We start from the raw sequence: 25211 nt of genomic DNA, 5'->3' as shown, positions 1-25211 counted from the left end.
TAAATCCTAGCACATTTGTGGCTCCTATTTCATGGGAGTTGGGACACAATTCCTGCACTCCACAATCAAGGCTCTCTCTCACAATCACGTAAGCTCTGTCTTGTCACGATTCTTCGCACACAAAACAATTGTGTTTTCCTTGTGCCTTCATCCTAATTTTATAGATTCGATCCATGCTAAATTAGGCTAGTTTAATTTTAGAACTCGACCTCTGATAGCAAGTTAACTAAGTGTTACTCACTCTCCTTCCAATCATCACTAAAGTCGTTAACTCGTGCTCTCTCCAATCAACTGGGGAGATTTAAGTCGCTCTTCCTTCAATCAAGATTGAAGACTAACTTGCTCTAACTGAACTTCTAACTGCTACCTCGTTATGGAGTCAAACTGATGAAGACTCTACTTAACTGAAGCTCCAACTCTACACATTCTAACTTGATGATTATTCTAGTAAACTGGAAATAACTCATCCTAACTGAAGTCTAACTCATGATGACAATTCAAGGTCTTCACCGGCTAAGCCACAAGCCAGAAGACCTTGCTTGCTACATTTTCAACATTGACAAACCATGAAATGTAGACTGTTATCAAAACTCACTTTTTTCATTATTTTAGAATGGGGAGAGGGGCTCTTTTATAGGCGGAAGTTAGGGCTTTAGGGTCTTAAGTGAATCTGGATGTTCTGTATCTGGATCTGAAGCTCCAGTCAAATTTTCATTTTTCACAGCTGATAAGATTATATTTAATATTAAAAAACTGTTTACAAGGGGTTAACATGTGCTAACATTGAAAATTCTGATGCAAACACTATTGGACTAGCCATAACCCTATGCTATTTTATTTTGCTGAAATTGTGAATATATTAATGTGATTTGTTTGTTCAAACTTCACGCAAACTAAAACTTAAGGCATCTAATACTGATACCATGTGGGTATGTTTGGACCAGGTCATGGACTTTGCAACTAGCGCAAGATTTCTTTTGGAGGATATACCACATAATTTTAAGACTTCAAATGCAAAAATATCTGGTAGAGTTTTTTTCTTTTTCTTTTTTGGGTTGTATTAAAAACTGTTTTTCTTGGTTTCAGGAAAATTGGTGTCAATCTGTAGCTTTTTCTATCTTTTTTTTTTAACTGTATAAATGTAATTGTTTTTATTTTAGCAATGCGAATGCAAATTCCTTAAAGTAGAAAGCTATTACTATGCTGATTTTTTTATAGAAACATTCACACTCAGAGGGTTGTTGTATTATGGGCGCTTTCTTCAGATCTTGCTGGTTTGAGATTTGAGCTAAACATTCAAGCAGACAAGTGTTAACTGCTTTTGTTAAAGGACTTTGTTTTCATCATTTGAACATTGTTCTTGCTTGACCAGGTCTTAGCTGCACTTGTGGTAAAACATACTGTTTGTTTGGCTGTTGCTCGTTTGTTTGAACAATGGAGTTGCAGTTTGTCAATATAAAGAGGTTTATGGAGACTTTAAAAAGCAACAAATATGTAGTCATGTTCTATTTGTGCTTTTCTATTCTTAAACCTGGCCATTGCAATATGGTTTATAACATATGTATCTGCTTCTTTGGAATTTATTGTGCAATTATTGTTTCTTCAGATCTGTAAGACACCATTAGTTTAAGTTTTGAAAACTGAATTCTATTTGGTGTTGACACTTACTATCTGTCTATGTTGACACTAAGGAGACCTTGTTCATCAATGATGAGATTTAGTGAAATTTTAAATAACAAAAGAGAGGTTGTCACATTGTATTGCAATTATGAAGAATAGAAAACAAGTCTCGATTGCAAGCTTTGAAGAAACAAGGCATGATGACTATAATTGATCATTGTGTTGGTGAAAATGCCTAACCCAAACTAAAAATGCCAAGAATGCAGAAGCCCGATAAATAACCTGGGCAGGGAAAATGAAGGCTGTAATGGGCAACAAGAACATAAAAAAGAGGTGAGGTACATGATCGAAATGTTTTCTGATCGAGTTCCTTTATTCTTCCAGATTCTCCTGATAGATCATAGATGCGATTAGAAATATGTTTGTAACTTTGTTTTGCATTCAAGCAAACCTGTACAGATACACATACTCCGTGCTGTATTTTTGGTATCCTGTGATAACCTGTTAGTAGGATTCAATCGAGAACTGTAGTTTTCAGCCTGACAATATTAATGCCCTTTACAACTGCTGTGGCAGTTTGATACTTCATCAAACAAACGTGAATATGCCTCGGGAGGAAAGTTGGAATAAAAGAAATCCATTCTTAATTCTTTCGTGACCTTATATAGATGCAACACTAATGAAGATTATATTTAAATCTCGAAGTATCACGATAAGCTTGCTTCTGTGACTGCACTGCCCTTTAGTCAATACAGCATTGCTTTTTCGGTTATGCACAGGCTTCATGTCACCAAAGCCCTGATTCCATGTCAGGAATAGTAGGGCATCCTTAAATATGTGTGATAAACATACTAAATCCAATACATTAATAATCAAACTGTTAATTTTTGGTATGTTCTATGCTTAAGAGCAATTTACTTCAATTTTCTTATTAGCCCAATATCAATATCCAGATTAGCAATCACATCAGCATGATAGTAAAATGCAGATAGAACATAAACATAAACAATAAAAGACAAGCCAAGACAAGAGGACATAAGATGTGGCACCAGCGAGGGACAAACCCCAATGTGGGGAAACCCTTGATCAAATATTCGTATATTCTTCAATAGTTCAGCAGAGAAAGAGATAGTACAAAATTACAAATCTGATGATTTATGACAGCAGCAGTAAAGCCTAGATCAGAAATGTCAATGCTGATCAAACATGATGGAAATCTTCCTCTAAGTGGCTTTGGTCAAACCCCGCCAACATCAGCCTTCAACAGTAAGCTCAATGCAACCAAAAACTACACAGCTGGTTCTGCTCCTAGGAAGATCCTTCAACTCCTCGGAAGATCATCCATATGGCACCAATAGGATGCTGAACCAATCATGGTCAAACCTTGACCCAATACATCTCCCAAAACGCTGTTGACCTCCCCTGAGCTTAAGTCAATTTCAGATTCCCGGAATATTCGGGAATCGGACGGACATGGGTGCGGTCAGCTCTTGCTGCACTTGCTATCACTGCTCCATGAGTTTGGGCATCAAGCTTCACCTCTCATCCTCCAAGCAGTTAATAAAGCAGGCCTTCTAAGGCTCTGGTACCAAGGAGAGACTCCACCACTGCCACACTGTCCAAGTCTGGTAGAACAGCTTTTGCTGCTGGCTATGGCCTGCGGCCTAGCCCAGCAGCAAGTTAGGCCTACGGTCCTCCATCAAACAGCACCCAACAACATGAACACAGCAGTATTAGTCCCACAAGAACTCGTCTTTGCTGTCAGCACTTTCTAGCACCCAACTGTATACACATGCTGATCTGATCTTAGCCTATAGGGCAGTTCTTTTCAACGCATTACTTCACTTTATGACTGTGGCTTACCAACCTTGTAAACAGTCCTTAAGGCATGCCCTAGATAATTTCTTTCAGCATGCTGTCACCTACAGCAAAATGAAATTCTATGCTGTCCTTCCAGGCTTCTTTATGCTTATATTAAGGTTCCTTCTTTGCTGCGAATTAGGGCCTCTCTTTGCTTCAGCCAGGGCTCCTCTTCTTTACTGTGGATTAGGGCCTTCTTGACTGTGGATAAGAGCCTCTCTTCACTGTGGCTAGATCTCTCTTTGACAGCGGTTAGATCTCTCTTGGTCTTCACTACATATTTTCTTTGAGATAGGAAAATTTCTCTCGGCTTTTGTCAGACCTCCAACCCTAGGAAGTAGTGCATCAGTCCTAGGTCCTTCATCTCAAATTCGGAATTCAACTCCCTCTTACATTTGTGAATGAGAGGGTCTGCACCTGTCAGAAAGAGGTCATCCACATAAAGTACTAGTATGAGAGGTTTATCATCCACAACCTTAAAGTAAAGGTTTGGATCGGCTTCACTCCTAGTGAATCTCAACTTTATCAGATAGCTATCAATCCTCTCATACCAAGTCTGGGGTGCTTGCTTCAAACCATAGAGAGCTTTCTTCATCCTACATACATGAGATTCCCAGTCATGAACCTCAAACCCCTCGGGTTGTTCCACATAGTCTTTGAAGTGACGAAACCAGGTGTTTACTTCATCCTTCCAAGAGCTTACGGGCATCATACCAGATATGTCGGAGTGGACCAACTGCAATATATTTGTGGTCTTACTATTACTTGAGGGGAATGGTCCCCTTGTAAGTTTTCCTTCGGTACATACACATTCATGCTCTACTTTGAACTCGGGCATCCCTATCACCATCTGTCTCAACTCGGGTAGGGTCTTATAATGAAGATGGGCAAACCTCCAGAGCCATAATTCAGATTGTAGAGATGTGTCGCAAGACATGGCCCCCAATGGACTTCCTCCAATTTGATACAAAGTGCCAACCCTAAACCCAAGAGTAAAAGCATCTTTAAAATTCCTTTTCTAAACATGTACCTTTCCATCGATGAATGCCACCTTGTAACCTTTGTCTGAAGTGAACAAAGTTCCTTCTTAAGATTAATTACTCCAAAAGACTTGGAATATCAAATTATCCATTAAGGATATAAATATTATATTAAATATGTGAATAAGAATAAGAATGATAATGATAATGATTTACAATGAGAACAATAGGCTTGCTTATATATCACGCAAGCGTCTCTTCATGAAGAGTCATGTCCTATTAGACATGCCTCTTCAACCTAATTATTAGCTTAACTTAACTATTATTTATGATTATTATCTTTTACATTATATTTATATTATTTATATATTTTATTCGTTACGTTGACTCCTTCTTCAGAAAGCTTTGTCCTCAAAGCTTGTCGATGAAAAAAGCTTGATCTCTTTTTCGGCTTTGAAAGTCTTTCTGTTTTGGAATAGTCATCCTCGTCGATACAAGTTGATATGATCTTCTTAGTGACAAACAAAATTGTCGCACCGATAAGGGATCAGACCATCCCAGATTAATCTTCTGTATAGCATTCTGCTCACTGGAATTTTGTGACGACTTGTTAGCATAAGACTGGATTGAGATTACATCACTATTATCTGGAACATCAGTTTGTTGTTTCGGTTCTGACTTGTTCAAATATGTAGCATGGTTGATTCGTCTGTTCTCATGATTCGGATGCCGATATGGAACCTTTTTTGTTTGATTTTTCCTTACTGGGCATGTGCCAATTTTTATATTTTCTTCTGGCGAAGATGTTGTTGAGTTGGTTATGAAACATTCACTGGGGATGTTCATTGTTTGAACTGCAACATCCAAGCGTGTGTTTTCTTCAACTTGCTCGTCTTCTTCTTGAGTTGTGACATTCACTGAATCGATATTTGTTGTTTTGTCATCAACTTGAATTCCTACATTTGATGCTTCCTTCTTGATAAGTTGTTGGACCTGGCTTTCTAATGACTTATTATCCTTAAGTTTCTTAATTTGTGTCAGCAATTTTTCGCTATGGTTTTTAAATCGAGAAACTTCTTCATTTTTGTCAACATTGATTTTGTCAATTTCTTTTTGCATATTTTGTAATAGCTTTTTACCTTCTTGAGACATTACTTTTGAAATATCTGAGATATCTTTTGGTGTTATAGAATTTGGTTTTAGTGTAAAATCTTGGAGCGTTATTTTCTTCTTCTTGTAAGAAAATGTTAAAAACTTCTTCTTTGTATTTAGAATAAAGGAACCTAGAGTTTCCATCCAAGGTAACCCCAAAACAATGTCACTATCAATGTCAATATCGTCAAAACGTAAGGTTTTCACAGTGAATTTTGAGGTAAAAGTATAATCTCCAATATTTAGGTGTAAATTGCTTATATTGTATTGTTTGCCAAAAATATTTGTTTCAACTATATTTGATTCAGGAATCACCAATTGGTTAGCACATTTAGGACTAACATAATTATTCTTTCAGCAGGACAGATAGAGATTATGATATCCTAATCCCTTCCTGCGAGCGATCCGTTGATTTGAAATAATGTATCAACATATTTACCAAAGGTTTCAGGAAACCTTTCATCTCTCATTTTTGGACTACACTCAATTTCTTTATCGGTTGACTCCATTTTTACTTTGTTAAGATGAACTTGGGATTTTTTTTTCTTTTATATATAATATTTTTTTTTAACTCTCTTTTTATTTTAATCTATAAAATATATTTCCACTTCTCTCTTATAAAAATCTAATATATATATATTTCAAATATTCTCTTCTTCTTTTGCTTCTTCTTCTTCTTTTGTTCACTCTTTTAATAAAATTCTTATATAATAATAATTTTTTTTATATATAATTATAAATTATATAGATTATATAATTTTATTTATATATATTATAAAATTAATTATATAAATTTTATATATACTTTTTTGAGACCCACTTTTCTTTTTATATGTAACTATATAAGGCTTATATAGTATCCTTTTTTTATAATTAAAATAATATTTTTTTTAGAATTTGGATGAGTCGTGACTAATTGGATGAGACGTGATTCTTGGTACCGTCACAATCTTTAGATTTGAAAGATTAAAATTATTTAGATTACACCTTTTTTCTCCAATGTTATCAAAATATCTTTTACTTTTAAAATCCCATGAGCTATTACCATGGGTTGTTTTTAAAACCTCATTTACGTTCACGTAAGAGCTTTTGTATCCTTGTTTTTACTTTAACTTTTAAAATACCATGGGCTATTAAATGTTGTCCACGTAAAAAGTAAAACCTCCGTTAAAATGTTCTCCACGTAAAAAGTAAAACCTCCGTTAAAATGTTCTCCACGTAAAAAGTAAAACGTATTCCTTTTGTTTTTTGTTTTTCTTTCTTTTTCTTTTAACTTTCTAAAATACCATGGGCAATTACCATGGGTTGTTTTTAAAACCGCGGGCTTCTCCACATAAAAAGTTTTAAATATACTTGAAAAGATTCCCGCTTATCTTTATTATGCACTTTTATCAATAATGTAAAACCCTTATATATATATATATATATATTTTTTTTTTTTTCACTTTTTTTTTTCTTCGGAATATATTATTTCCTTTCCTCTTTTTTTTTATATACCCTTCTTCTTTATTTTTTATTAATTTTTTTTTTTAAATAATGGCCAAAGACCTAAAAAATGGAGAATCTCCCAATATGTAGCGAAACACTTCAATTATGACAGCAACGAAGTTGATGATAGGTTGATAGCCAAAGGCCTGGTGATCAGCCAACGTGGCTCTGATACCACATGAAGCGAACAAAGTTCCTTCTTAAGATTAATTACTCCAAAAGACTTGGAATATCAAATTATCCATTAAGGATATAAATATTATATTAAATATGTGAATAAGAATAAGAATGATAATGATAATGATTTACAATGAGAACAAGAGGCTTGCTTATATACCACGCAAACGTCTCTTCATGAAGAGTCATGTTCTATTAGACATGCCTCTTCAACCTAATTATTAGCTTAACTTAACTATTATTTATGATTATTATCTTTTACATTATATTTATATTATTTATATATTTTATTCGTTACATTGTCTTCCATTGTCGAAATGGGCACCAGGTTCTGCTAGAGATCAGGTACATATAGAACTTCTTGTAAATGAATCGTGTTATCCTGATTCAATTTAAGGGTAACAGTCCCTACACCCTTTACGGGATAGGTGGCATTGTATCCAAGAATAATCTCCAAGTTTGTTTCCTTCTCTATTAGATTAGAGAGAGCTTCTTTGTATCGATGAAGTGCCTTGAAGCACCACTATCAATAAGCCAATTCCCCAAAGTGTCCGGAGGAGAGGTAGTGGAGAGGGTGGATATAAGATAACACTCCTTTTGGTTATTGTTAACAACATTTGATTCTTCATACATGGAGTTCCTTGATTTCTTGGAGGGTCGACCATTTCTTTGATGTCCTGCATTCCTTTTTCGCTTGCCATTGGAGCTACCATTCCTTTGGTCATTGTTGTTGAAGTTTCCCTTGGAATGATTGTGATCATCATCATGTGATGTGCCCCTTCTATTTGGACACTCCCTTGCATAGTGGCCAAACTTATTGCAAGAAAAGCACCTGCCTTTCCTTCCTCCCTTAGATCCAGGCTTTCCATGAAAATGACCTATAGACCCTGCATTATTTCTCCTTTTGACATGAGTGGACAATGCAGTGGGGTTGCCTCTATTAAAAGACATCTCTTGCTCCACCATTCTTGTTTCTTCTTGAATGCATCTCGACATCAATTCTTCAAACCCTGGAATTTGATCATTATTGAGAATAGTGGTTTTATATATATACCACTCAGGTGGGAGCCCTCCAAGGGTAGTGATAGTAAGTTTCCTGTTAGATATGATTTCTTCAATTGCAAGAAGATCATTCTTGATCTCAATGATTCTTAAGAAGTAGGATTGAATATCCTCGTCCTTGCCCTTCTTAATATCCTTCAACTTATTTTTGAGAAATAAAAGCTGATTTGCGTCACTAACCTTGAACATCCTAACCAACTTGTCATGGATTTCTTTGGAGGTGTTTAGATCAGAGATGTAGGCCACCAGACGCTTGTCAATGGAATCTCTAATAATCTTCTTCGTTTTGACTTCAGCCTTGGTGTACTTGTTCTTTGTAGCAGCCGGTGCATTTGATGGAGGCTCGGGGATTTTACCCCTGACATAGTCCAACACTTCATGTTCTTCAATATCAGATCAAGAGACATCTTCCATCCGTGATAGTTAGACTTTTCACGGAGCTTATCTTTAGCCGGGAAGTGGGATGAGGAACCCATTGAGCCTTTGACCTTGTCCAACTGTCTTCGGTGATTGCTCTTTCACTCTTGCTTGGGCTTTGTCTTCACCTCAACTCCGATACCATGTTAATTTTTGGTATGGTCTATTCTTAAGAGCAATTTACTTCAATTTTCTTATTAGCCCAATATTAATATCCAGAGTAGCAATCACATCAGCATGATAGTAAAATGCAAAGACAAGCCAAGACAAGAGGACACAAGATGTGGCACCAGCCAGGGACAAAACCCAATGTGGGGAAACCCTTGATCAAATCTTCTTATATTCTTCAATAGTTCAGCAGAGAAAGAGATAGTACAAAATTACAAATCTGATGGTTTATGACAGCAGCAGTAAAGCCTAGATCAGAAATGTCAATGCTGATCAAACAGGTTGGAAATCTTCCTCTAAGTGGCTTGGTTAAACTCAGCCAACATCGGCCTTCAACAGTAAGCTCAATGCACCCAAAAACTACACAGCTCGTTCTGCTCCTAGGAAGATCCTTCAACTCCTTGGAAGATCATCCATATGGCACCAAAAGGATGCTGAACCAAACATGGTCAAACCTTCACCCAATGCAGCTCCCAAAACGCTGTTGACCTCTTGCTGCACTTTCTGTCACTGCTCCATGAGTTTGGGCATCAAGCTTCATTCCTCATCGTTCAAGCAGTCAATAAAGCAGGCCTTCTAAGGCTGCGGTGTACCAAGGAGAGACTCCACAGCTGCCACGCTGTCCAAGTCTGGTAGAACAGCCTTTGCTGCTGGCTATGGCCTGTGGCCTAGCCCAGCAGCAAGTTAGGTCTACAGTCCTCCATCAAACAGCACCCAACTACATCAACACAGCAGTATTAGTTCTACAAGAACTCATCTTTGCTGTCAGCACTTTCTAGCACCCAACTGTATACATATGCTGATCTGATCTTAGCCTATAGGGCAGTTCTCTTCAATGCATTACTTTACGTTATGACTGTGGCTTACCAACCTTGTAAATAGTCCTTAAGGCATGCCCTAGATAGCTTCTTTCAACACAGTATTACCTACAGCCAACTGAAATTCTACACTGTCCTTCCAGGCTTCTTTATGCTTATATTAAGGTTCCTTCTTTGTTGCAGATTAGGGCCTCTCTTTTCTGTGGCTAGGGCTCCTCTTCTTGACTGCGGATTAGGGCCTTCTTGACTGCGGATAAGAGCCTCTCTTGACTGCGGCTAGGTCTCTTTTTGACTACAGCTAGGCTTCTCTGATCTTTCTTTCCACCACGTCCTCCTTGTGAGAAGACAAACCCAAACATGTGGAGAGAGAGATCATGAGATGATGTGCTCCTCAAATGACTTGAGGTCTCCTCTATTTAAATGCAACGTTGAGGTTGAGCTGGGGGTAAAAGTGCTTGTTTAGCTTGCTGGCCGACCTTGACAAATTGTCAATAATATGAATAAATTCATATCTCCATAAATACATGTTGGAATCGGATGATCTGTAGATCAATCCTACACCCCTTGGAGAGAGGAATCCAAGAAAAATATCAGCTGCCATAAATAGGGTGATCCACATGGAGTTTGGCCCTAGTTGCCAATTTTAACACAAACACTATATGCTAGTTATTTATAAAGCCTAATTTTGATTTGAGAGACTCTTGAAAAATGTCATTTCTTGAACTGTGAACCCAATTTGAAGCCTTATATTTTCTGTTTCAGATTATGTTAATGTTGTCGATCAGCCCCTGAAAAGGAAACATGTTCGTCAACATTAAACAAAAAGTTGTCTATTTGGGAGTGACCAGCGACTAGCTCATGTTACACTCGTTGTTTGTATGGGATTGATGTGAATGTTTGCATGTTGATTCTCAATTCATTGTATAAAATCTACATTACTTCAAGGATTTGAAAAAATATCTTGATTTTCAGAAGGTGAAATCATGTACAAGGTTTTTGATTTGACTGGAAAAATGTTGCTATGTTGTTTATATCATTGTAATTCATATTATGATGTTTTTCACAGATTATGATGATGACATGGATGTGGAAGAGGATGCGGGTCACATAACACTGAGCAAGGATTTAGAGAGGCAAATCCTTAATGCAGTTGATTTAGATTTTCTGAAACAACTGGTAAGGGCCTGTCTGTCTGGTTCTGCTCTGAACATTCACTTATATTTTCTGAACTTTGTCCACGGATCCTTGTAGGTTCTGATGTCCAATTAATGTTTCAATAACCAGTTTTCTAATCATCTCTTGCATTGATTAATTTTTTGTTGTGAATTTACGGTGTAGGTGAGATTTTTATATGGTGACATCTCTGGTTTTGGTGATAGTACTTTTACTGAAGGGCCATCTGTAAAAGAAGCAGCAGCTGTTACTGCACTTTGTGCTTTTTTGCATGTTTCTATCACAATGTTACCCCTTGAGAATGTCATGACTGGACTTGCATATACAACTGAACTCGTCCCTACTCTTTGGCACTACATGAAACGGTGTCACTTGAGCCAAAGGTGGCCATCTATGGAGGCTTTAGCAGAATTTTTCCCAGGAGATGCTCCGGGTTGGTTGTTGCCTCTTTCTGTTTTCTGCCCATTGTACAGGTGAAATATAGTTAGAGAAATGGCTTTCAGTTTAAATGAGTATTTTTGTAATTGAAGCTTAATATATTTAACACATGCGAAAGTTATATGCTCATATTGTGACAAAAAGAGGCTATGACCAGCGTTTTCTTTTAGATGAAACTCAAGTGAGTTTATTTTATTAGTTAATCATGATACACTGGTTTTCTGTTAGGCATATGTTGATGATTATTGATAATGAGGAGTTCTACGAGCACCAGAAGCCTCTTCCATTGCAAGATGTCAAGGCTTTAGTTATCATTTTAAAAGAGGTATTGGTTTATCTAGCCATCAAAGTGTTGAGTTTAGATTTGTTAAAGTGTACTAATGCTAATTGTTTTCTATCAATGTTATCATTTAGGAGCATTAAAGGGTGTGTTTATTGTCAACAGGATCGTACACTTAACACTGTAGTTATGCACTCCTTTTCCATCCTTGTGATGCAGTGTTTTGTTGGCTTTGGCAAATTATTAGTATAGTGCATTGTATCTGTCCATGGGAAAGAAAATTTGAAAACTTATATGATGGCTAATATAGAAATATAAAAATCTTGGCACCATGAAATTCTACAATATGCAGGCTATTTTCTACACAAGTGAAAACTATTATAGCAGTGGTGAGAGGCTTTCACATTCTGGATTAAACTGCATGTATCTGGTAGATTAAAATATTTTCTTTCTTCTTCAACAGGCATTGTGGCAGCTGCTATGGGTGATCCCCTCTAAGACTTCTGCACCTCAGAAGACTGTTCATTCTGGATCAAATCAAAAGAGATTTCCATTACAATCTATCCGAGAGAGAGTCAGCACAGTAGCAGCTGAACTATTGGCACAGGTTTTCAAACTCTTCAGAATCCTTGACATTGGATGTTCCCAGTGCTATTTTTTCCTTATTTCCTGTATTTATGTGTAGAGAGGTGCATTCTACAACCCAGAATTGGGGAGGTGTCACATGCGAGTGAGTGTGTGTAACACTGGTGTTACATTGCCTTTCGCATAAATAAATAGATGTGTCATGAGTGACTGAGTGAAACACTAACGTCACATCGGTTCTTCATGTTAAAAGAAAATAATATACTTTAATGATAGACAGCTTAGACCCATCTTATAAAGCCCCAAGAGGGATGAAATCCCTCAAGGTGCAAACCTTGCCATTGGTTTTTTCATACCGCTTGATGCTCAATTGATAATGGGTGGTTATATGGGTCTAGGGTGGTCTGCAATACAATTTTGATTACCTTTTTGCCTATACCATTTCTTCTACAGCATTACTGTTTTTGGGCATGTTAGCTAGCCTTCCTAAATAAGTGATATTTGCAGGTTCATGGTCAGTGTTCCATTTGTTATCATTTTGATCGTTGATAGAGAGACTTGTTGTCTGTAAGGGTCTGCTCTAGATTTTTCCATACCTCCTGCTGTTCGATAGATCCGGGGGAGGGAGTTGTGGGCTGTGGTGGTGTGTGTTTTATATGAAACTAAGCTGGTTTGCAATAGAATTCTGAATTCCTTTTTGCTTATACCATTGATTCTAGAGCATTACTGTTTTTGGGCATGTTAGTTAACCTTCCTAAATAAGGGATGTTACAGGTTCATTTATCAGTGTCTCATTCATTATCATTTAGAAAATTGATATAGGGACATGTTATCTGTATTGCTCTCCTCTAGTTACTTGGTGATGCTTTGCTTGTGGTCTAGGATGGCTTCCCCTGCATTACCTATGTCCTTGGGGATGTCAAAAAACTGAAATGAAATGAAATTATATTAGTGTCAACAAATGAGCAAAAAAGGTTGCTGATCTTGAAAGTCATTAACTAATGGAAGCAAAAGAAAGAGTGCCCACGACTTCTCCTCCCTAAAATAAGAAGGAGCATATGGCATAGTAACAAATTAAAGCGGGGTTAAATTTAGAATGGGGAAACCCTCAATAACAAAGTACAGTTCTGGAGAGAGACGCAAAGAGCAATTGATGCTACAATAGATAGAGCAAGTCTATCAAACCATAAGTAGAACATTGAAGAGAAAGTTTTTAAGACCCTAATGCGGGTATGTATGGGGTTAAATCCATATATAATAGTGTGTTGTATAATTGGGGGCCCACATGTGTGATGAGTAAGAATAGCTATATATAAAGGCCAATAGAGTCATTAATGTAGACATGGAATTATGATTTGAACATCTCGATGTACTTCGATTATTTGGGAGTTGTCCTAATGCATGAAGGGTTATTGTATTACCTATGTTCAGATCCGACCCTCTGGGATCCAAGATCCACAGATCGACGGATCGGATCCAGATCCTCCTAGATCTGTCGGAGAACTGATAGCATGGCGAATTCCTGATCGATGGAAATCGATCCCTCGCCTTGGAAACAAATCCTTCACTTTGGAAATGGATCCTTGTAGAATTCCGGATTTCAACTTTTTATTCAACTCGGTTTTTAGTTTTTGGAATTTAGTTTTAGGTTTTTCTTGGCTTAATTGGATGTTCAGTCCCTCATTCTTGTTTTCTATGAGTTTGTCGGCCATAGGATAGCGACAAGAAGAGATTGAGTTGGTTGTGGGCAAAGATAGGCGAGTGAAGCCGTGTGCTTTGTCGAGCCTGGAGTACCTGCAATGTGTTGTGAAGGAAACACTGAGACTGCATTCAACGGTGCCACTGTTGCTTCCTTGCAAGTCAATGGAGGCGTGCATGATAGTGGGATACCACATTCCTACTAAAACGAGGCTCATCGTGAACGCGTGGGTGATTGAGAGAGATCACAATGTGTGGGGAGACCACGCTTTGGTGTTGAAATTGGAGAGGTTTATATATTTTTTAATTTAAATATTTATTTTATGCTTATAAATAAAAGATAATGGTATAATCTATTTATTTTATTAACATATTAATAGAATTTTAAATATTAATTAGTTTTTGCATAATCTAATAAGTTATAAAATTATACTACAAATTATCAAATAACAATGGCATACCAATTATCAAATAACAATAGCATCGTATCAATATATAAATTTATAATACATGAATCTATAAAATGAATAAATAATTTTATTAAATTCTTTAATTTAAAAAATAAGAAATAACACATACATCTATATATCTTCGAAAGCCACTTTTTCTTATACCTATTATATTCTTCATAAATTTAATTTATATAATATATATGATATTCTTTTATTATAAAATTTGAATCATTTATGGTTTACATAATATATATTATAATCTTTTATTATAAAATTTGAATCCGTTTCCATCGATCTGGAATCCTGCAACTTCTTACATTCCAGGACCCCCATCATCTATTCATGATGTAGAGCTGCAATATGCAGAAGAGAATGTAGATCCATTTTAGGACATGTAGTTAAACCTATTGCACATTATGATATTAGTAGAGTGATTAGAGACTCATTTTTGTACTAATATGATTCTTTTTGTATGAGGGAGGATGCATCAATTCATGTTTCAGTGTTCATATTTATAATATATATAATGGTTTCGGTTCTAAATGTTGTGATTTATAAATGGATTTGATTTTTGAATTCTAAAAGTGTTTTTATAAATTTTAAAAATATTACTATAATTTTTGTACTTGATGTATCCTTGCTATATCCAGATCCTGGATTTTAAAAAATCTAGCAAATCTGGATCTGGATCCGTATCCGTATCCGAATCCTGGTAACTAAGTGTATTACTCATCATTATCATTTTGGAAGTTATACTCAATGCCTATATTTGGTATGCATTGTGTGCACACAAGTTTATTATGATATTTTAAGCATTGGGCTCATAACATTTGTTGTTAGAGTAGAAAATTTATGATTTGGGGTCTGGGAACATTCAAACAACACCTTGCATGGTTTGATCTATAATGATTTTTAGGGAACTTTGACTTGAGTGGGGCTTGAAGTGTTGGAAAGAAGACGTTTGTTACCATCACTTGCCCAAATTTCAACTGCAGATTGTGCGACTGTTGGAGTGGTAGTTCGTGCAAGTTCAGTGCTTTTTTTAAGTGCTGAAACTTGTTTAGAAATAGTAGTGTTCACTACAATGGGAATATTGAAGATTATCAGGTCTAGTTGAAGTGAGACCAGTGCCACTTGAAAGATGACGTAGCAATGTGTTATAGGTCTGAAGATCAAATATGTAGGTGTGAAACTAATGAAGTGATGAGTTGTACAAATTCACTCTCCATATAAGGATGGAAAACAATAAGTTTTGGACCTTGGTAAATTGACCAAACATTTTGTTGAAAATTCCAAAGCAAGTGAGACCTAGGGAGTTTTGTATTCATAAACCCACTCTCGTTCGTATTGGGTTGGTTACACAAACTCACTCATTTACATCGAGTCAGGTATTCATAAATTCACTCATTTATAATTTGGTTACACTTGACCTTTATTGAGTTGGGTATTCATATAAATCCACTTCTATTTTGACTTTGACCAATACTATATTGAGTTGGGTCATAACCCTCCTTTCACATTTGTATTTGATGTTTTTTACAATGACCTCCTATTCAGCTTAAGGGGGGATAGTGGAATGATGGTGTAATATTTACAAATGACCATATCTGGCCTCACCGTAATCATTATTGTTGCATATTAGTGTGTTTCTAGGGTTGGGCTCAAACTTGAATTAGTTAGTGCTAATTTATTATATTCCTAGGTGGTTAAGGCTAACCTATTTTTTATGTGGGCCCGTAAGCCCTCTTGGAGAGGGCACCTTATTTGATGAGTTGTGTATATAAATACACTCTCGAGTCTCATTTCTAAGATTCATCATGTGATCTTTTTGATCTCTCTAGTACATGTGATTTAGCCTAAGACTGCTATAAACTCTTTGTTCGCTCGCTCTCCTAAGTCACAGGACACGTCCGCCCTAATACGTGTCGAATACGGTTTTTATCGTGTCCTATAAAATGGAATACGTATTCGCCAGTTTTCGTCGTGTCCTGAATTTGGAAAACGCGTATTTCGTTGGTAGAAAACGTTGCCTGCATAAGCTGCAATTTTTTTGAAAGAAACAAATAATTTTTGAGTGGGGCAGCTTAATGATCAAGTCTAGGCCCTAGTATTGATATGCTATTCATGGTAATGTTAAATTCTTAAAGTAAAAGTGACATTCTCCTTAATCTTCATTTTCATCCTTTTACTTAAATTTTTAACATTACCATGAAATGACTCGATGTTTGAGAGTGGTTCCGGCCTCACTGGATTTCATATGGAGAAAGTAGAATTTTAGATTTCATTCAAAATGCAGCAGACTTATCAGTTTTTTAGGATTTCAGGATTGAGAGATTGTAATGTTTCCAGGTGACACCACCTGCCCGGGCTACCCCTACCACTAGTAGAGGACGTGGTCTACCTCCTATAGCTCCTACTTCTAGTTCTTCAGCTTCTAGAGCATAGCAAACTCCACTGCCAACTCCACCAGCACCAGCATCTACATCTAGAGGGAAAGGGAAGGCTGTGGCATTTTCTCGCAAGAGGGGCAGAGGAAATCAATAGGATTAGACTTTAGTTATTTTCTTATGTGCTTGTAAGTTGTACATGAACAATGAATATTGAATATTCAAGAATCAATACCAAGCATATCACATTCTAATTTCTAAATAGTAAATTTTGATTCTATTTACTTTTTTAAAGTGAACTATGAACTTTGAGAAGTAATTATATTTTAATTTGATTAGATACGCTGCAACCTGCAATTTAATATGGACAAAAAACTATATTTGGTATATATATATATATATATAAAAAACGTGTTCCCCGTGCCCTGTTTTCAGGTCGCTGCGTTTCGTATTGAAAACTCGTATTTACGTGTCCTCCGTGTCTCGTGTCCTCGTGTCATGTGACTTAGTCGCTCTCATGTTATTTGGTTGCATCTCTCTTTAGTGCACTTATGATTCAACGCTCGCTCTCATGTTATTTGGTTGCATCTCTCTTCAGTGCACTTATGATTCAACTCTCTGACAAACTTATTTGGGTTTTAACTTTTCTGTTATTCTTCCCTAGTGATGTTTTTCTTGTCATTTAGTGCACGAAGTACGGTTTGTGGGTTGGTTCTATTTGATCCTTTCACTTTATTATGAATCTTAACATGTTCAATTCTTGCTCTTCAATATTCAAGTGAATTACTCATTAAGTGTATCCATCTTTTGTTTACATCGGAGTTGCGGGGGAGCGGTCCCCCCCCTTCGAACCTGCTCCCAATCCACGCTTCGGGCGGGAGTAGCTCGGGAGCGCGCTCCCGATAAAAAAATTTGCGCTCCCTACCAAAATCAGGAGCGATATCAGGAGCGTCGCTCTCGGAGCGAAAATTATATCTCGGGAGCGATTAGGGAGCGATTGCTCTCGAGCTTTTAATTTTCGCTCCGGGAGCGACGCTGGCAGCGATTTGCGCGAAAAAAATTGCGGATGCGAAAAAAAAATTAATTTAAAAAAATTATGTTTTAAAATGACTTGGGGGCAAAAAAAAATTCATTGTCACTTGAATGAGTTGAGGAGAAGTTGGAGAGCAAGAGCAAAGGAGCAAGGAGAAGCGAGGAGCAAGTGCCGAGGAGCAAGGAGCAAGCCTGCAAAGAGGTTAGTTACATTAGTAACTTAGTAATTTAGTATTTTAAACTTTAGTTAGGTAGTAATTTAGTATAGTTTAGTTAGTTTAATTTATTTAGTAAAAAAGTCTTGAATCTAAATAAAATTAATAAATTAAATTAATTAATCTAAATAAGTTAAATTAATTTTCTCATTCATAGTCCTATTCCCATTCCCATTAAATTTTGCAGATTCAAAAGCCTACAAATATCAAACATCATGGACCTGGCTATATTTCTTGGCATTTTCCTCTTCTTGGTCCCTTTTCTGGTTATTATGGTGCTGGAGAGTAGGAAACGGAGGGGCCAAAATGAAGAGGGGGATGAAGAAGCTGGAGAAAGTGGATTTGATGAAAACCCTGGTGAGGAGGAGCTGGAGGAGGGTGAACATGACTCTCAAAAAACTAAACAAGACCAAACCCCATTGTGGAAATATGTTAATAGGCCTGAAGCAGGGAAAGGGGGTGGAACCACTAAATTTCATTGCCCCCATTGCAACAATAATTACACAGGTTCATACACCCGTGCTAGAAAACACCTCTGCGGGAAAAGGCCATGGGATGGAGATAAACAAATAGGAATCAAAACTTGTGCAGCTGTGTCAACAGCAGATAGAGCCAAATACATAAGGAAAGAGGAGGAAGCCCAATACAAATCTAAAAAATCAAGGGGTTTCTTTGAACCAAGCTCACAATCACAAGCACAAAGAACTCCTTCAGCATCCTCCCAAGGCAGTGGATATGGAGGCACAGGGTCACTAGCTTTAAGGCGTAGAACCATATCAGATTTCCTTGATGAGGGGTGTAGGAATGATGTGGATTCAAAGGTTTACAGGTTTCTCTATGCATGTGGGATACCATTCAATGTTCTTCCTTACCTTATTGGCATGAAATGGTTTTTGCTATAAATGATGCCCCTAAAGGATACAAGAGCCCTGGGTATGACAAGGCAAGAACCGTTGGATTTGATCATGAAAAAGCAAAAATATCACATTCTTTGAATAGAATGACAAGTTCTTGGACTGACCATGGGGTGTCCATTGTATCTGATGGATGGACAAATGTAAAAGGCAAGCCATTGATAAGTGCTTGCTGTGTTTGTTAGTGGTGCCATCTTTCTAACTGAATATGATTGCTCAGATAAGTTCAAGACCGCCATCAACATTGCGTAAGCATTACTTGAAACAATTGACCGTATTGGGCCATACAATGTCATCCAAGTCATCACTGATAATGCTCCTAATTGTAAGGCAACGGGAGCAATTATTGAGGATAAATACCCCAACATATTTTGGTCTGGATGTTTGGTTCACACATTGAACCTTCTGATGCATGATGTTGTCAAGAACAAAAATGCACAATACAAATGGATTGGTGATTTGTATAAGAACGACAAACAATTGATAGAATTTATTACAAATCATAGCAATACCCATGGCCTTTTCCGCAGTCACTCAAGATTGGAGTTGTTGAAGATTGCGAAGACCAGATTTGGTAGCTATTACCTCACCTTCAGGCGCCTTTTGAAGGTAAGAGAGTCATTGGCTAGCATGGTATCAAGTCCACATTGACAGGTATTAAAGGAAAGGGCTACAAATGCAGCTGATAGGCGAGGTTTTGAACTGGTGGAGGAGGCCGCTCTTGATGGTCAGTTTTGGTCAAGTGTGAGGCAAGTATTGGATTTCACCAAGCGCATTTATCACATGATTCGGTTTGCAGATACTGATAAACCAGTGATTGGCGAGGTGTATGAGCAGATGGATACCATGTTGGGGCAAATAAAAGATACTGTTCATAACAGAGATCCCGACTTGTACAAACTGATTCACGATTTTGTGTGTGTACGGTGGAATAAACTTAATCTTCCACTACATTGCTTAGCGTATATCCTTACGCCAAAATACTACTCTACATCTTGGTTGGGCCAACCTGCACCAGGGGGTGGGATTAGGACCAAACCCCATTTAGATGCAGAGGTAACTAGAGGATATTTGCAAGCATTGGAAAAGTTGATACTTGACAGGGAGGAATGTGCAGCTGTGCGCCTTGAAATAGGCAAATACTTCAGTAACACTGGTTTGTTTGGTACCTTCCATGCAATGGAAGACAGAGACAGATTTGATGTTCTCACATGGTGGGAAACATATGGCGGCCATGGACTTTTGCCAAAATTGGCAAAAAAAGTTCTATCACATGTTGTAAATACTTCTTCTGTAGAGAGGTGTTGGAGCACCTACAACTTCATACATAATGTGAAAAGAAATAGACTCAATGAAAACCGTGCAGAAAGCTTGGTTTATGTGCACTACAACTTGAGGTTGTTGAGTCATTACTGTGATTGGGCTTATGAGGATCCCACATATAAAATTTGGGACAACCACCAAGAGGAAGACAATTTGGAGGATGGCACTATACATCTTGAAGAACTGGAAGAGGAACTTATAAGGGATGAAGATGAAGCAGCCGTAGCAGCCATGCCATCTCCACCATCCAGTAGCAGTGCTCGAGTTCTGAGTCTTTTTCCTTTGCTGTTGCCACCTCCATCTACACCCTCACGTGGAGGGCATGTGCCTTCTAGTTCTGGTCGTCGGTCTGTGCGGGAGACTCCTAGAAGACCACCACGACCTGCTTATACTCTTGGAGATTCTCGTGGCAAGGGCCACATGTAGATTTACAGTTTACTTGTCTTTTCTAGTTTCTATTAGTTTTCATAACTGTTGAGTCTTGAGTCCTTGACTCTTGACTCTTGACTTTTTCATATCATAATGATATTTTTTGTAAACAATATATGACTGTGACAATGAAAATTTGAAGTTTGAAGTTGGGAATTATAACTCACTGGTAATGATTGTGATTTATGAATATGATGCTTCGTGAAAGACTAAAGTTGTTTCATTTCATTTCATTATTCATGTTTCATGTTATAACATTTCATTTCATGTTGACAGTTAGAAGTTAGAAATATCTAAGATATTATTTCTTGTAATGGTTAAACTTAGCTTACAAGTACAACTTTGGTGATCAATGATGATAAATGTTATATATTGAATTTTCAATTTTGAAAGCTTGAAGTTGAAACTTTAAGATTGAATTTGATGAATCATGATTCACGAGACTCAATATGTTGCAGTTGTAATATGTATGTTACTAACTTGTGGACATGGTTGATGAAGATTATAACTTCTAGATGATTGATGTGATATGGTTCAATGATCAATCTATGTTTTTTTTTTATGTTTTTTATATGTAATTCATCATTCTACATGTTTGTGTTGACATATATGTATCAAAAATTGAAAAATATAAAAAATATATATATTTTTAAAAAATCGCTCCGGGATTCGCTCCCAAACCGGGAGCTTCTGAAAATGTCGTTCCCGCTCCCACTCCCCGCTTTCGCTCCTGCTTCCAAGTAACATTGGTTTACATACACTCCTTAGAAATCACTTTTGGAGGCACTTTTTGGCAATATGATTCTTCCTCTAGATCAGGGGGCATGTTTTTGCATTTTTTAAGCTATTATATAATACAGTTTGAACTCATATTGGGACAAGAATACATATTTTTGGCCATTCCAATGTCTTTTTTAACAACACTGGTCTTTATTGTTTAATTTTTCAGCTTTGAGGGAAAATCTTATTAATGGTGGGGGCATGTTGTATTCCCATTCATATCATCTTTACTGAGCATTAGATTCTGTATGCATGATCTATTTTGTATGCATGATCATAATATTGCAAAAGTAAGAACAAACCCTTACAATTTTTATAGTGAAACAAAGAGATGTGAGGAAAGAATATGTAAAGTTTGTGATGATAACAAATCAGATGATGAAAACATTTTATTTGAGTGAACAACGTACGTGAAACATAATATCTTATTTTCAAAACATTTGTCACACCTCTAATATTTTATACTATGTGAATCGATGAAAACCAAGGTGAGCTTTATAATTTTGTTTCCAAGTTATTAGATCGTAGAAATAACATGGTTAAACATATTGATTAAATTTTCTTTGATAAATCATAAGATCCAATAAACGAAAGGTTTATCTCAGGCAACAGTAACCTCTTCATCCTCATGATTATTTTAATATTTGTAAAATATATTAAGGGCCTTTTCCCTTTTGTTAGTGACTTAATCTTCAAGTCAGGGTTTTACCTTTGTGGTATAAATAGGGGTTCCCACACACTCATTTGTAACTCTTATCGTTTTATCAATACAATCAGCCAGCTTAGTGCAGCAATCCTCCACGATAACTTGGATTTGTAGGTGCAATCCATCTTTTGGTGTGCAAGGGCCCCGGTGTTTCTCTGCTTCTGGCATTATGTTTGTTACTCCTGGTTTCATGTTTCCTTTACATCAATAGTTGCATTAGTAGTTCCATTTTGGGTACAGGAACACTGCAGAAATTGTGTATGAAGTGAATATTATATGGGTAGCTGATATGCATATGGTTTTGTTTATAAAACCTCTGATTTTGTCAATAAACAAATTATTGGGTCCTGTTCCTAAAAATAACAGAGACCCTTTGTTATTTTTTCAAGTTCAGTAACAGAAAGGTTTTAGCTTATCTAGCTTCTGGTCTTATGGCCATCGCATGTCCTTGTAATGTACAGATAAGATAATATAACTTTATTTTGTCCAACAAATGACCAGACAATATAGGCCAATAGATTATGGGACTAAAGAGTAGAGCAAGTACAAAATAGGAGTGTGAAAGCAATGTCTAGATCAATACTTAAAGCAGAAAAAGATAAAGAACTAAGTATCTAGCTAACAGATGATATAAAACTAAAATGGAAGTACAGGAAATATGCTCGAAATAGAAAGCCTCAGTCATGAACTTAAGATGTCAAGGCTTGGTTGAGCTGGTTGTGCAGAACAAGTTAGGGGACCATGAGACAGGATCCTCATGGGAGTTTTCAATCACTATTAACTGATCCATTTTCTGAGCCTGGGGAGTAGTGTACATGACAGGTGTATTATCTGATCAGTTTGGTGGTCTGGAGGTGTGGGCCTTTGTGTCCTAGAATGACAATGCCTTGTGAGTTTCAATGAGATTGGTTGACTGGGAGGTGTGGGGGTTGTGAGGAAACCAGAGGTCTTACAAATCTGGTATATAAATGAACATTATACAAATATAGTATAAACATAATACTAAATAGTAATATTATATTTACTCAACTGAAGGGTCATAACCCTTCATCCTTGTGACCAGTCAATGAACATTTATACTGTCAGGAGGGTCCTTGTAAATCATCACTCATACATTATTCAAAACAGAAAATATGTCATACTTATCGTTTATGGATTTCCTTACCTTCTCCTATTTGTATTTGATGTTTTATCATTAGCAAGTAAACTGTTTGTAGCAATCCTCTGCATTTTTCCTGACAGAATCAAGAAAACTAAACAGTGAAATGCTCTGCACAAAATGGCCCTGAACTTGTGCCCTTGTTACTCAATTCCCACTAGTGTTTTGGATGCAGAGATGCTCCCATAAGAAGTATTGTGGAAAATCCTAGTGATATCAGCTATGGAACTGTCGTTTGCATGCTTAATTTTTGTAAACCATGTGCATTGAGGAGGGCATTGCCTTTTCACGTTGTTTCAATGGAAGCATTGATAGTAATTTACCGTTCAGACATAAGTACATTACAGTGTATAAAACTTGAACAGAACTTGAAGTTCTTAGATTTTGATGACAAGGATTTTTTGAATGCATCATTATGATAAAACACGACTGCCCATGAAATGATTTTAGAGAACAGTTTGATTTTGATGACAAACAATGATGAGTTGATGGTTCAAATGTGAACCAGTATGCTTTACCAAATTGATAAACATGAATTCTAATGTCTGGGCTCTGAGTTCTCATATATGATTGACAATTTGCAGGGTTGTTGAACAGGTTTAAGTTTTAACTTACATATATTTCTTTATTTTAATATCTAAATTTATTCTCATCTCTGTTGCTATTATTTTTATGTTGTGTGCATAATAGTGTATTTTGGGTATGTACAGTTGCAGGATTGGAATTGTAGGCGAGAATTTACATCACCAAATGATTTTCATGCTCGTGATGCAGTTGATGGAATGTTCTATGCTCAGGTTAATTATTGTTTTTACATGTGATATTGCATTTTCAGATGGGTTGATTGCTTTCTATTTAGTTTTCTTATTTTTTATGATGCAAGAGAAACATAATAATTTACATATGTCCTTTATAGGCTGGAAGTGAAAATTCAAGAGCCCATGAGCTACTGAAACGAGCACCATTCTTAGTGCCATTTACAAACAGGGTTCAAATTTATACTGTGAGTTCAAAGAATTTAGTGATTTGAAGCACAAAGAAACCTCAGGCTTTATTAGCTGTCACTTCTTTGTAGGCTGTTTTAGCCATCTTGTTTTGTCTATGCAATTTAATTTAATGCAAGAAGCATGTGATCAATATTGATTCACAAGGAGTTGTCTTTTGGCGTCTTGCTAGATTTCTTTTGGTTAGAACTTTCTTTGTTGAACGTTACAGGCATACCAGTATAGACTATATAGGTCTTTCTTTGTTGTTTTGGTTCTTGGTTATGCATAACAGTATGTTTGAGAAATAATAATAAGCTTATCTGTGCCAGTCTCAGTTAGCTGCAGCCAGACAACAAAACAGTTTTCACACACCCTTTGTACGGCACCGAATCAGGATAAGGCGGAATCGGGCTGTTGAGGATGCCTTCACTGAACTAAATGGATTGACAGGAGAAGAACTTAGGGGAATGGTTTATTACTAATCTATTGTTGCATCACTACATTGATAATACTTTTGAAGAACTTATTTTGATTATTAATCTGTTATTTGAGACACTGTAATGGAATTTTAAATAAAATATTTTATATTTCAGGTTCGTGTAATATTTGTGAATGAATTTGGAGTTGAAGAGCCTGGTGTTGATGGCGGTGGTATTTTCAAAGATTTTATGGAGAACATAACAAAAACAGCCTTTGATATACAGTATGGACTTTTCAAGGTAATGTGTTGATGCTTGCTCCCATCTTTACTGTCCTTCATCTAGACAAAGTATCATTTGGAGTGAATTCTTCTGGTTTTGATATAATGGCATGCTCACTTTTATGTGTTTGGTATGATGATGTGTATGGTCTGACATCCTTGAATGAATTTGTGAGGTGTTTTTAGATTTGCGTGTCTCTTTATGTTAGGTT

At 36.6% G+C, this 25211-nt stretch overlaps 1 protein-coding gene across 3 annotated transcripts in view; it reads left to right on the top strand.

The window, feature by feature from the left end:
* The window catches only part of UPL6 (ubiquitin protein ligase 6), a 395397-nt gene that overhangs the window by 135807 nt on the left and 234379 nt on the right, over positions 1-25211 (top strand). For 2 of the 3 annotated variants that reach the window (XM_089428854.1, XM_089428855.1), the window contains exons 8-16: positions 945-1026; positions 10809-10918; positions 11081-11388; positions 11582-11678; positions 12097-12240; positions 24024-24110; positions 24230-24316; positions 24629-24769; positions 24893-25018. In XM_089428854.1, coding sequence (XP_089284980.1) covers positions 945-1026; positions 10809-10918; positions 11081-11388; positions 11582-11678; positions 12097-12240; positions 24024-24110; positions 24230-24316; positions 24629-24769; positions 24893-25018 — 1182 coding nt within the window. The remainder of the gene's footprint in view (positions 1-944; positions 1027-10808; positions 10919-11080; positions 11389-11581; positions 11679-12096; positions 12241-24023; positions 24111-24229; positions 24317-24628; positions 24770-24892; positions 25019-25211) is intronic. The other variant, XM_089428856.1, reaches the window with a different exon arrangement.

Source organism: Pinus tabuliformis, chromosome 4_2 (assembly GCF_031772625.1).
Source record: "Pinus tabuliformis cultivar Carrire ecotype Pingquan chromosome 4_2, CPIR1, whole genome shotgun sequence".
In the NCBI taxonomy this organism is placed as follows: Eukaryota; Viridiplantae; Streptophyta; class Pinopsida; order Pinales; family Pinaceae; genus Pinus; species Pinus tabuliformis.
Note: the sequence above shows the minus strand (reverse complement) of the source record. Positions and strands in the feature narration are given on the sequence as shown.